Source organism: Etheostoma cragini, chromosome 1 (genome assembly GCF_013103735.1).
Source record: "Etheostoma cragini isolate CJK2018 chromosome 1, CSU_Ecrag_1.0, whole genome shotgun sequence".
NCBI classification, from domain to species: domain Eukaryota; kingdom Metazoa; phylum Chordata; class Actinopteri; order Perciformes; family Percidae; genus Etheostoma; species Etheostoma cragini.
This window is the reverse complement of record NC_048407.1, coordinates 15,473,190-15,485,978: the sequence shown is the minus strand read 5'-3', so window position 1 is coordinate 15,485,978 and position 12,789 is coordinate 15,473,190. Positions and strand designations below refer to the sequence as shown.

Below are 12,789 nucleotides of genomic sequence, written 5' to 3'. Positions count from 1 at the left end.
ATACATATAATAGCTAATTTGATTTATTTAATTTCAGTTTTCCTTTAATTATGCAGCTACATAAATTTGTTTATCATTGGTATTTTATTTGGGTTAGTTTTAGTGCTTTTGTTTTGAAGGTGCCAGGCAGCCTTGGCCACCAGGTGTAGTCGACAAGTATAGGTGAACAGGTATGTGTGAGTTAGACACCGGGGGAGGGCTGATGGTTTTTTACCAGAGATAGAGACAGAGATAGAGACAGAGACACAGACACAGAGTTACAGAGCCTAGAGACGCCATTGATCATTCACGTGAAATGTTTGTTTGCCAAGAAAATGGATCAATAAACCTGACAGAACGCCATCTCTGCCTGGACAATCACAGTTTTTATCTCTGCGTAAGATTCACTCCTTCGGTGCTTCAGTGGCTGTTGTAAATTGAGTTTTTAGTTTGTTTTATTCAATCGGAGGACAATTCGCCGCTACACAGTCGTTTTATGGGTTAGGACGGTACTACATGTTTAGTGTAAAATGCTGAAAAATTAGAACATTAACTTCGGGCAGACTGTTTATAGCTAAACAGTACATTAATATACGTTTCTGAAAACATTTGAGGCAAAAACTAGGCAATGTTGTTGCACAAAAAGTGCTGCTAGTAGTCATGTGTAAAATAAAAAAAGAGAACAAGAGGAAAAAGTTCAAACCCAACACAACACAATCTGTCAACAAGCATGAAGCATACTGGCAGCTCATGTTCCCCATATAGGGATGTCATCATTACTCCTTACTTCCAGCTGTCCTGAGCTTAGTGCTTCCTTGTGGGGCTTGACAAGGTCAGAAGCAAAATATCAATCCTGTATAACTCTAACATTCAAATAATAATCCATTTTCGCACAAAGTTGGCTGACTGAACTAGTGGACTACTATTCCGCTACTGTACCTCCGTAACAGATATTTGTGCTTACTTCCACTCCTCTTAGCCACAGATGACTCATACAATCTGTCTGCTACCTAAATTAGCAGACAAGGTATTGTGTTTATTTGTGACTAACAGTATCACAGAATTTGTTAAAATGAGGGATTAACACGTGACTATTAACCTGTGTCATACACCAGTTGGTGCCTGAAAGTGTTACATGTCTATGTTGGTTACAAACAATGATGATGGAGAATGATTCAGTAGACAGTGGGTTGCTTGTTTATCTGTGACCTTTATTCACTCCTACAGCTTGAAGAGGTGTTTTGGATTAAACCACCTGGAATATATTTTCTATTTGAATTGTGCTTGAATTTTGAGGGACTATTTTATTCCTGTTGAGAAAATATAATGAATAGTACTTACATTAAGTAAAAGTCCTTGCTTCCAAGCCACTTTATATAGTGTAAGACTATTTTTTAGTAATTGAGAGCAAGAATACATAAAGTTTCAATGTTGCTGTATCCTCGGCTTGCATATTTTACTAATTTATTTAACTGTACTACAACAACGAAACTCAAAGAAAAATACGTACACCAAATAGCAACTAAAACTAAATAAATCCATTTTGTAGCAATAAACGCAAAAAAACTGTAGAAACCTGCAGGGGCTGACCAGAGGTCTGGTTCAGGTTGAGAATCCTCTGTATTTGTGGGAGGGTCAGGCAGCAGGGGACAGATGCTCGACAGAGGTCACGACAGACAGTGGGTCATAAATATGGGAGACAGGCTGATCTGGCCCATGACAAGGAAAGGGCGGCTCTACTGTAATGGGTGATAAATGTCAAAGCCTCCCTACAGCCTAAGATGAGCGATTGGTAAGCAGCTTCCCAGAGCCTGAGCTGCTAAAGCCTCGAGACAGACTGACAAGCAGTAAAGGAAACATTTACACAGATAGAACGGCTTGTTTGGATGACCCCCCCACCCACCTTCCTCGCTGATGCCATAGGCAAAATGAGAAAGGTGATTAATCAAGTTGTTAGCATGTTTGATGGAGAGTAGAAAGGAGAGGAGAGGGGAAATACATGTGCTGAGAGGAGAGTATGACAGGTAACAAAATGAAGAGGAGAGCTCCGCTGCTGTGATTCATCAGGGGTTACTGATCCTCTGAGGAACAATAATTTTTAAAGTAATGGGCCTTGATTGCAATAATGTCCCCCATAGCAACTATTATCTTTAATGACTATTATTATAGCTGTCATAAAATGGAGACTGAAGCTAGTCTTATTAAACTATAGTAATATGCAACTGCACCTTCCAAATGTCTAGTTTTATTTTTTTATTCTGCAACTTAACTGCAAGTAGATCTACCCTGTTACCCATTTGAATGCATGCATGGAACATTAAAAGCACAAGAACATACATATGTATTCCTTGTTAAATTTGTTTGTGCTTTATGAAACCTATTTTTCTCCTTATATTTTATCTAATTCATGATGTTTTGATTATATGTTTAGTATTTTTTCTTTGTCAGGGTCCATGTACAAAACCTCATACAAAGAGAAAAGATAAACAATAAACACAAAATGCAATCGTAGATTTAAACAAATTGAAATTTAAATCATTACACCCAATCCTACAAGTACAAAGTAGAATATATTACCACTCAAATGTTATATTTTTGATATATAACTCTACCTCCTTAATGCAAAATGCAAATGCAAAACAACTGGATAATAATGTCTTCATATGGTTAACAAGTTATTCGTTCGATAAAATTAAGAGAAGATGAGACTTACAGTTGGAGACTCTGGAGACTTTCCTCTTCCCCTCTCCACCACCTGAACCACCACAGCCGTCTTCATCATCACAGTCGCCGCTGTAACGTCCCTCTGCGTCTCCACTTCCTGTTTCTATCTGGTCCAGTGACCCCAGTTTAGGAATGGACTTACCCTGCAACAGCTAGTTGTAAAAAATACAGAAAAAGACACTTTAGTTATTATGTCAACATTTCTTAATAAAATTATATCAGTTTAAAAGTAGAAACTGAGTTTATGTGCCCGCGCTTTAAAAGCGGCCTTGTTTACTGCTGCAAGATGCATTGTATCTAAATTGTATGTATATCATATTCACTATCAAAATTCACAGCAAAAAAAAGAAAAAGTGAAAAAGGTCCTCTCATGGCAAGGACAGTACAGAATATGCATTCAGAAAATGAAGAGAAAGACGGGGATAAAATGCAAAATAGCTGCGGATTATGCTGCTAATCACCCACGGTCCTCTAAGTAATACAAAACTATGCATGCACTGAATGACTGCAAATGGCACATTTAGAAAAATGAGTCTGCCCAGTTTTTTTGCTGTATCACATGCTTTTAATATTAAAAATAAATATTGTTTATGTTTTTTCAAAACACCAACAGTTTACAAATTGCCAGCACCTACAAACTAAAATGAAATCATAGTATGTGTTATGTGTTATGACGCTCACCCTCGCAGCGGCCTGCAGAGTACTTAAACTTTCTGCTGTATTGCTATGCAGCAGAATCTCAATCAAAGACGTTGTGAATGTAATACCAGGGGAAATGCATTCGCTAATTAGCTCATTTAAATTCATTGTGCGTCATTGGAAACAAGAGAAAATGCTTTATGTTCATCAAAAAGGTATTGTCTATGCTAATTAGTTACTGTTGTGGTTCAGTGCAGGGGAGCAAAAGTGTTGGGGTTGCTGCTATGGCTGAGCTGGGACATATCTGTGCTGGTAATTAGCCTGTCTGGAGTCTCAGCTCCATAATGGAGACAGGTTAGACAATGCAGAATATTGAGAGTTTGGGCAATCTAAGCATTCCTTCCACCGTTTCCTTCTTTCCATTTATGTCTGACTAAACTTTTATTACATGATGCAGAATAATGAGTTTCTGTGGTGACTAAGATTAACTTGATGTGGTCACAGTCCAGGAGGTAGAGCATTGCTCGAGGGCTCAATATGTGGAGTTCAAAGGCTGTTGACTCTGAGACCCGTTAGCTAAGGAAACAGCATACTGCAATAATTAGTCTGCACATGTAAGACAATATGCTCCCTGAGCTTTACAATTCACTTATAGTTTACAAGAAGGTGAATGCTTCAGATGTATAAATTAACCTTTGGATACATGTACATGTGTTTGAGTAAGAGGAAAACGTGCTGTTTTCCTTCACACATAAATTCAATCAAGACCTTAGGTCAAGTCTCAACTTAGAAACTTTAGTACATGAGGAGAATTTTTCTTATTGTCAAAATAAAAATAAGATCAACAATAAATAGATGACTTTAACAACCTATGCCTATGTAGCCCAAAGCATTGTTAATCTAGACACAACATATAAACACATCATTGATGTTCTACTGAATGACATGCTCTTTCATCACATTAAACGTGGACACTGTATTTTATTTTGAGTTGATCCCACACACCGTCATGCTGCCGTAAATACTCATTAGCACAACAAATCTGCAACTGAAAATAGTGCCCAACACAATGCACTTATTTATTCTATTTCGTTCAATTAGCATTGTGTTAAAAAAATGTAATTGCTCTTTATCCAATTTAAAAAAAAAAAGAACAGTGTATATTGATGACCTGTTTTTAAAGACTTACATCTTTAATAGGAACCATTGGACTTAGGGCTGATGGCCACTTACAGGGTAGGACAGTCGGAAAGAATTGAGAAACAGATTGCCGGTTTTGGTCTTTTCCTTGGATTTGTTGTCAGCCTTAACCTTCAACGTTGTTAGATGAATACTATTAATTAGACAACTGACTTAAATAAAAGCATGGTAAAAAAACACAAGTTAACACAAAAAGCAGACAAGAGAGTGATAATGTTATTTAATCTCCATAAATAAGTAGAGTTTGCTTTCACATTTATAACATGTTTTCAAAAAAGCATGTGCTTTTGGTTTGGTTTGCATCAAACAATAGTAATTCATTATCAAAGCTTTGTTGGCTGATGCTATTTCACAGAAATATCATTAGACCCTAAGCTGTGGAAACATTCGTCTTAATTGACCAAGTCTGTCAATCAGCAGGCCACTTGACTCTTTTACTCTTCAGGGCCATGGGAGTTACAGCTCTGTGTTTGATTGTATAGAACAGCTGTACTGCTCTTTCTGACACTCAACGAAGTGTGCCTGAATGACCTAACTGTGTTATTAGCCTCACTTCTGTGAATGATATGGGGCTCTGTCAAACATTGGCTGTGAAACAGGTGCTCTGACTTCGTTCAATGCATCTCCAGTTGAGATACTGCTCTGAGTAGGCACCCTTGGGCAGGCTTCTGGCTGTTATTGTAGTGTGTGGCAAGTTAATAATCACCATATTCCAATTGTTCTTTTGAACAAAACAGCCCACGCACTTAAAATTGCTGCGCCAATTATGAGCGAACACTACATGAGCTAATGATGAACTACACCTTTTCTGCAATACACAAGATAATGGTCAACTAGATGTTAACATTGAATACAAATTTGTTCTGTTCAAGCGTTTATGGGGCTGGAGAGAACACAACATATTTTTAAATGTTATGATCTGATTTACCCTGCTTTAGTAAATATTTTTTAGTTACTTTTTGCTGTAGCTGCTCTTCAGCGTTGATGTATTCTCGCACTGCCAGACCTTCCTCAACAGCGCTGCAAAGGAGGGTCTTGCTAGCACAGAGCAACGGTGCCGCCGCTAATAGTCTTGGAAAAGAACTTGTTCTGGTGGAACGTGTGAACTTTAGAAAGTTGTTTTACTCTTGCAACAGAAAACTCAGATTGGACAGATAGTCAAGCTAGCTGTCTGGATTTACCCTGCAGAGATCTGAGGAGCAGTTAACCATAATCCTCATAAATCAACCATAGCTTAAAATGCCAACACATAGGAAGTGGAGGATAACGGACATCCAACCGAAAAGAAGAACATACGATGTAATTTCTGGCGGTTAACGGAGCAATATAAGAAGAGGAAGGTCGTGGATAGTGTTGATGCAAAATTAAGTTATTATGGTTTAAAGCATTAGAAAGACTGAAATAGGAACTTATTGTAGCAAGCAATATAAAGCAACACCAACCAGGATGGCCACATGATAAATCATGTTAAGCAGTTCCCGCAAAATTAAAAAATAGAACATTTCAAGACATTCAATTTCCATGAAATTCACACCCTATTATGATGGATATAGTGTTCTCTGTCTTAGTTGCCATGTATTTTATGTAAATCTTGTCAAGCAAATAATCTCGTCATTAGTAAGCTAACTCAACATATTACCTTCAGACAACAATAAAACAAAGCCGGGTTCTTCAACACATTTTTAACAAACAGACGCATGCTTAAAGTCACTGCACTGGGTGCCTGGATAGCTCACCTGGTTGAGTGTTCACCCCATGTACTAGGCTCAGTCCTTGACACAGCGGCCGTGGGTTTGTTTCCAACCTACCACCCTTTTCAGCATATCATTCCCCTTCTCTCTCTCTGTCTCCCCTTTTACAAATCTTTAACCAACCAACATAATAAAGGCCTATATTGCCCCCAAATGGAACACAAAACAAAAGGAATCCTCAACAACACAGGATCACAAACCACACATAAACGCTGCTCCTCAGTAATACCTTTGTATCTGACTTTCTCAATTTCAAGCAGTAAGGTAGAAGTTCTGAACTGAGCACACAGGGACCTCTGCCCTCACTTAATTTTACTGTAATTCTCTTTTACTTGTTTACTTCTGTTACTTTACACAGTTTTTGAGCTTTAGCTTTTGCAAATGTCATCCTGGTTTGACTGTATTTATATTACACTGTAACTTAGTCCTGAAAATAAAATGTAAGTCAGAAAGGGACAAAAGCTCATCAGAATTATCCTGCTTGTAATCCAACTCTCTACCTTGTAAAATTGTTAAAAAATGGACAGTGCCTGTGCTTGTTTACGCTAGAGACTGACCAAATATCAACAGGCAGGTATTATTGGCCAATATTAGGCTTTTTTATTATGAAAACAGAGAAAACACCTCTAAACCATGTTATGAGTGTTGGCATAGCATAGTTTTTCCACTAGTGGGCTCTCTACAACAACCCTGTTGGCAACACTATTTTTTTTTTATTGTTTTTTGTTCAAAGGATTTTAATTTTCATATATCAAGTTTGTGTTTTTATACATTTTATTTATCAAAACTTTAATATATATTGATGTTCTTCTGTTCAAGTTTATCAAGAAATCTGTTTTCTTGATAAACTTGAACAGTTTTTCTATTTCTGGAATTCTTTTAAAAATATACAGTATATCAGTCGATATATCGGAATATCAGATTTTTAAATAACCAAATATTTGTATCGATATCGGCCTTAAAAATCCGTTATTGTTCTGGCTCTAGTTTACGCTCATGCTACACAATATCTGTAATAATCCATCATTCTGAAGTGGGCAGTGACACACTTTTTTTTTTTTTGTGACACATAGTGTGCGTTAATCAACAGGTATTGTGAACTAACATGCTCAGTGATCTGTAATTAGTTCAGGACTTCTTTATAAAGTTTGAGATATGGGCCATACAGCGTCCATATAGACACATGGCTTCTTATTTTTTTTAAACAATATCAAAAATACATATTTGTGAAAACTTACTTTTAGGTGCTGCTTACCTATTCGGCTAGTTTTCTAAGACATTAAATGGTTCATTTTTTTGCCATGGTAGCTCTGAATGCACTAGTAAGCATTAGGAATCACTCACTGCATCACTCTTTACCATGCAAAACAGGCCCTAGGCCCAAAGTGTAAGAGGCAAGGAAAAAAATAAATCCAAGTGAAGTTTTGTATTGTGGAAAGTCTGTCTGTCTCTATCTTCCTTATGATAATGTCTCTCTTCATTGATCCCAGTTTTGATAATTTCACCAAAAAGATTGGGTACAAATATGCATGGTGCCCTGAGGATGAATCCTAATGATTGATTCAAATGGCTGTGGTGATCCCAGAGCCTCTCCTAATGCCACCATCAAGTAAAAATGTTACTTTGTTCAATACTTGATGACAAAATACCTGAAAAGCATTTCCATCAGCCTCAGCTGTACTTAGGGTTCAGAGCTTATTTGCTAATGCTATCAAGCTATCATGCTAAACTAAAATAATGAACATGGTTATCACTGTACTTGCTAAACATCAGCATGTTAATGCAGTGTTTGTAGGCAAATGTTAGCTACTGATATTACTATTTATCTCAAAGCACTAGGTATCTACTGGCTGTAGTGATTAAAAGAACAAAAGAGCCAAAGCCTTGAGCTAAAGTACTAGAGAGCATACAAACCGTTAGATCAGGACAGATTTAGAAATGATTTGAAAGATGTGTGTTGGTCAGATGTATTATTAAAAAAAGAAACTCTGATGAAGCACTGAAAAACTTTGTTACCCTTTTTTTTTTGCTTTTAGTTGAAAAGGATACTCCAGTAAAGGAGATTACGGTCAGAAGCGTCAGCACACAATGATTAGATCAGGAATTAAAGGAATATATGGTTGAATGCAGTTTGGAAAAATTAACAGCAATAAATTCTGGTTATGATTCTGACTGGCAAATGTATTACAACCTAAGGAGCATTGTAACTACTTTAGATATAAAGAAAAACAATGTGTACTATAAAGCCGGGATTAATGATATTAAAAACGATAGTTAAAAAATTATGGAATATGTCATCTTAATGTGAAAGAGCCAGGAGCTAATGAGAATCCTAAACAAACAAACAAACAAACAAACAAACAAACTACTTACTGGGCCCAGATGCAACCTCACAAAGATGCTATTGTGGCTGCAAATTTAAAATCCCCCATTGCTACTCTTGAGTGATGTATCTTGTTATATTTACATGCATTCTTGTCTTCCCTGTCTTTGGTAACCTCCGATCTCCCACTCGAAAACAAGCCCTGGCCTCCTAAGATATTTTATAAATTTCAAATTCAACACTGTACACATCACAAACTTCCTCCTCAAGGAATCACAACAAAGACAGTAAGGTGTCTGAAAAGATTTCGCATGGTAACCAAGGCTTGGCTTAACTTTCATCACTGCACTATAGAGAGGATATTTTGACACGTTGCATCACAGTATCTGCTTTGGCAGTTTTGACTGCACAGGACTGGAAACTGCAGCAAAACACACAAAAAAAGCCAGCATCAAAAATGTACAGGCACAGACCTACTACAGCTCTATGATATCTTCATTACCCACTGCATAAGGAAAGCCCAAAGCATCATCAAGGACACCAGTCATCCAGCCCACACACTATTTTCACTCCTGCCATCTGGAAAACGCTGCTGGAGCATTAAATCACGCACCACCCATTTCAGAGACAGTTTCTCCCCACAGGTAGTCAGAATAATGAATAGTCACTCACACTCACACACATACACACACACACACACACACACAAAACTTACAATGTATATAGCCCTTTCTTATTTGGTATTTTCTCAGCTATCACTTGCTTAATCCATTGTTTTCTTATTTCGTTTCCAAGGTTGAGAATGCCACAGTGCAACAATTTTATTCATTTTTTTTTAACACAGATGAACTTAATATGGGTATCTGCCTCTGCAATAAACGAACTGAAGCAGGTTCAAGTAAAATGTAAGTGTAATTCAACTCTATATCTCTACATATGTATGTATTTTTGGCTGCAAACGTACTTGTTTGACCTCTATATATATATATATATTGGTATTAAAAATAATGAACCACACAATTGTATTTCTAACACACATAGAAAACCTCATTGTACTTTCATTTAATGCTTAAAATATTCACTCAGCTGTCAACTCTAATTTAGGACCTTAAACCATTAAGGTATGTAGCGGCATCTACAGTAATGGAACAAGTGTATGCTGCGTCTTGTAAATGTAAGTGCATTATCACCACATGTATCCTGCCTACACAACATTTCCCACCACAGATGAAGGTTAGTCTAGTCGAGAATAGCCATGAATATAAAATGTGTCTGTTCCTAGTAATAGCATACATTTCTATTCAATTAAAATGTACGGAGCAGATAATGTCTTGGATACATTTCCTAAAGAGGTGCAGGGTGTCATGTGGCAAAATGAATCACACCTTCAGAGATCCAAGAGATGAATAAAGCTTAATATAAATAAAGATTTTAAAGCTCATCAATATTCTCTTTGAACACACTCCCCTATCTGTAAATAGAGGGTGGAGGAGAGATCTTACAATGATCATATTTGCCAGTCAGAGGAGAAAGTGTCAGGCTGTGAGTTGGCTCCCAGGACACACACTGTCATTTTACATCTCCCTGGTACTGCAGTACCAGCCCTGACAGGGTGTTGAGTACAGTACAGTGGCAGTAAAGCAGGTCAATGAGTGAGAGGGATATTATAATTTAAGTAATTATCAAATTAACCTTCTGTCCTACTACTCAACATTTGTAAAAACAAAAAACAGTAACCAACAATAAAGTGACCCTACTAGCAGATAAAGTCTGATGTAGCTTATTCCTCTATGTAACAGACTCCCCTGTTAAAAAACACATCGATAAGCCACAACTTTGCACTTGATGACATGTTTCATCATTACAATCAACATGGGCATTGTAGTTTATTTTGAGACAATCCCACCCACACCATACTGCTGCCTATGTGCTCAAGCATCAGATGTGTCTTATTCCAAAGTTAAAAATAGTCCCCAACAAATACATGATTAACTCCTGTTCTAAAACTACAGTGCCCAGCTGTCAAAGTACATTACGGAAGCATAAACTGTCCAATTTCAGCCTGTTTCTGACCCAAATTTTGATCAAGGATGAACTCAGAAAGTATTGAGATATGATGTTCCAGCCTCATCCAATAACCATGATCACCACGTTCCTGAACCATTACCAGTACAAACAGTATCCTAGCCATGCTTTAGTTGTTATGAGTGGACACATGACACAAAAGAAAACATGACAGTGAACATTTAAATATACAATAATACATAATAGTGAACATAGTGGGTGTGTTCACTATCAGCACTTTTCACACAAAACATGTTACTGTGAACATTAAATCTGTTCAAAAGGTATTATATGTTTATGTGAATTATATTGGGAACTACAAGGCAAACTACATATGAACGTAATTATTTGTAGAAAAATGTTATAATTTAAATGTATGTATTATTCAAATGGGATTTGCAATATTGTAGAACCTAAATGCTACTTATTTTGACCAATTACACAAAGAGGATTATGCTGCTGCTGCTTAAACTGAGTTTTAATCATGGATAAGCACAGGGAATGATTCAAGATAAAGTTGTTTTTGACAGGTATGCAGCTTAGCTGGATTTGTATTTGAATGTTTTTTTCTTTGCTTACCTCATGGGTATAATGAATGACACAATGAGGGTTAAAAAAAACTAATTATTATATTGCAGGTTTTAGGATTTACCTCTAATTAAGATTCGCTTGCACAGCCCTGACATATTTGACTTTACAGATTTCTTGCTGGATACCAACATTATTTAGTCAAACAAACTGAATTTGTAGGTCGTGTTCAGCACGCGTGGTGTGTTAAATATTTAATATTCTTTAAGAGAAGAGAGTGAGAACTATAACCAACACTGTCTTTCTGTCTAACTGGTCTTCTATAACAGTCAAAACCTATAATGTGGTATGCCCATTTAGGAGCACAACAAATAAAATGTGAATATATTCTCAGTGCTAACCCTTTGGACTAAGAGGAGAAGGGACATGAATAATTCATAAGCAAAACTGCTGGTCAACCACCACATCAATGACTGGTAAATAATTCAGCCCACAGACGGGGTGAGAAGCTGCTTGCTCCTGATTTTGATTGAGAGACACAGGGACAGGGCCTACTTATAGATTCTTGATGGGTTTAACCACATCAAGAGGAGAGGACAGGCAAGGAGGAGAGGAGCCAACAAATAATTCATAGGAAAGAGCTGCTGATGAGCAAGATGATGAAATCTAGAGTTTGTACACTCAGATTGCATGATGAATTTGTCAATAGCTGCACTGCTGTTTTGTGTTTTCCTGCGGCCTCGTCTGTGGAATAGTAATGATACATTTCCATTTGGTTCTGGGGAACCTGGGAGTGGTTTCTGCACTTCAAGGTCAGGGGCAAATAAATAGAAATAGTGAAAAGATTTCTGATATGTAGATGAAAAACATGGAAATCAACATTTGCATGGACACATCATTCTTATTCCCATAAAAATGCTCAACAGCGGCTTCTTCAAAGGTAATAGAATTTCACCTTTTGCCTTCATCTATAAGATATTTCAGTGTACACTTTCTCTTTGGCCATTCAAGCAGGCAAACTGGTGTTCATGCACACATGCACATGTACTTTAAGGTAAGTTGCAACATATTAATGAGGTGCACCAATACCATAGTAATTTATAGAAGTAATGTGGTGTACAGCCAACAGTGCACACAGTCACTCATGTGTACAATTGAAAGAGTGTGTGCACTGGAATATGTAATTGCTGTGTTTGCCTGTCATAAACTGAGCTGCCATTAACCCTAACTAATAGACGCTCTATAAGACAACCTACACTTACACGCTTGCATCGTGTATTCATCTAAATTCAATTAATTTAAATTTCAAAGAATCACCATTTTACGCTGGCTGCATTATAAATCTGAACATGACGCACATATCCTACTTACGCCCCAGTTTCCATCTTTAACAGCTACATTGTCAGTTAATTACATGATTACTTCCCCTGCTGTGCATTCTCTTCAGCTTGCCGTGTGCCTCATAACATGTCTGATCAACACCTTGAAGACGAATTGATGTTAAAAAACAATTCAGGTCATAACCACGCTGACACTTGTGCCATACTTTACCAGCTAGTGAGATTTCAATCAGTACTATTT

General features: G+C 37.1%; 1 protein-coding gene across 1 annotated transcript in view; it reads right to left on the bottom strand.

Moving 5' to 3' along the window:
- Positions 1-12,789, bottom strand: part of gpc5a (glypican 5a) — a 125,106-nt gene that overhangs the window by 44,184 nt on the left and 68,133 nt on the right. Inside the window, exon 8 of the mRNA XM_034882123.1 lies at positions 2,693-2,855. Within this exon, the coding sequence (XP_034738014.1) occupies positions 2,693-2,855 (163 nt within the window). The remainder of the gene's footprint in view (positions 1-2,692; positions 2,856-12,789) is intronic.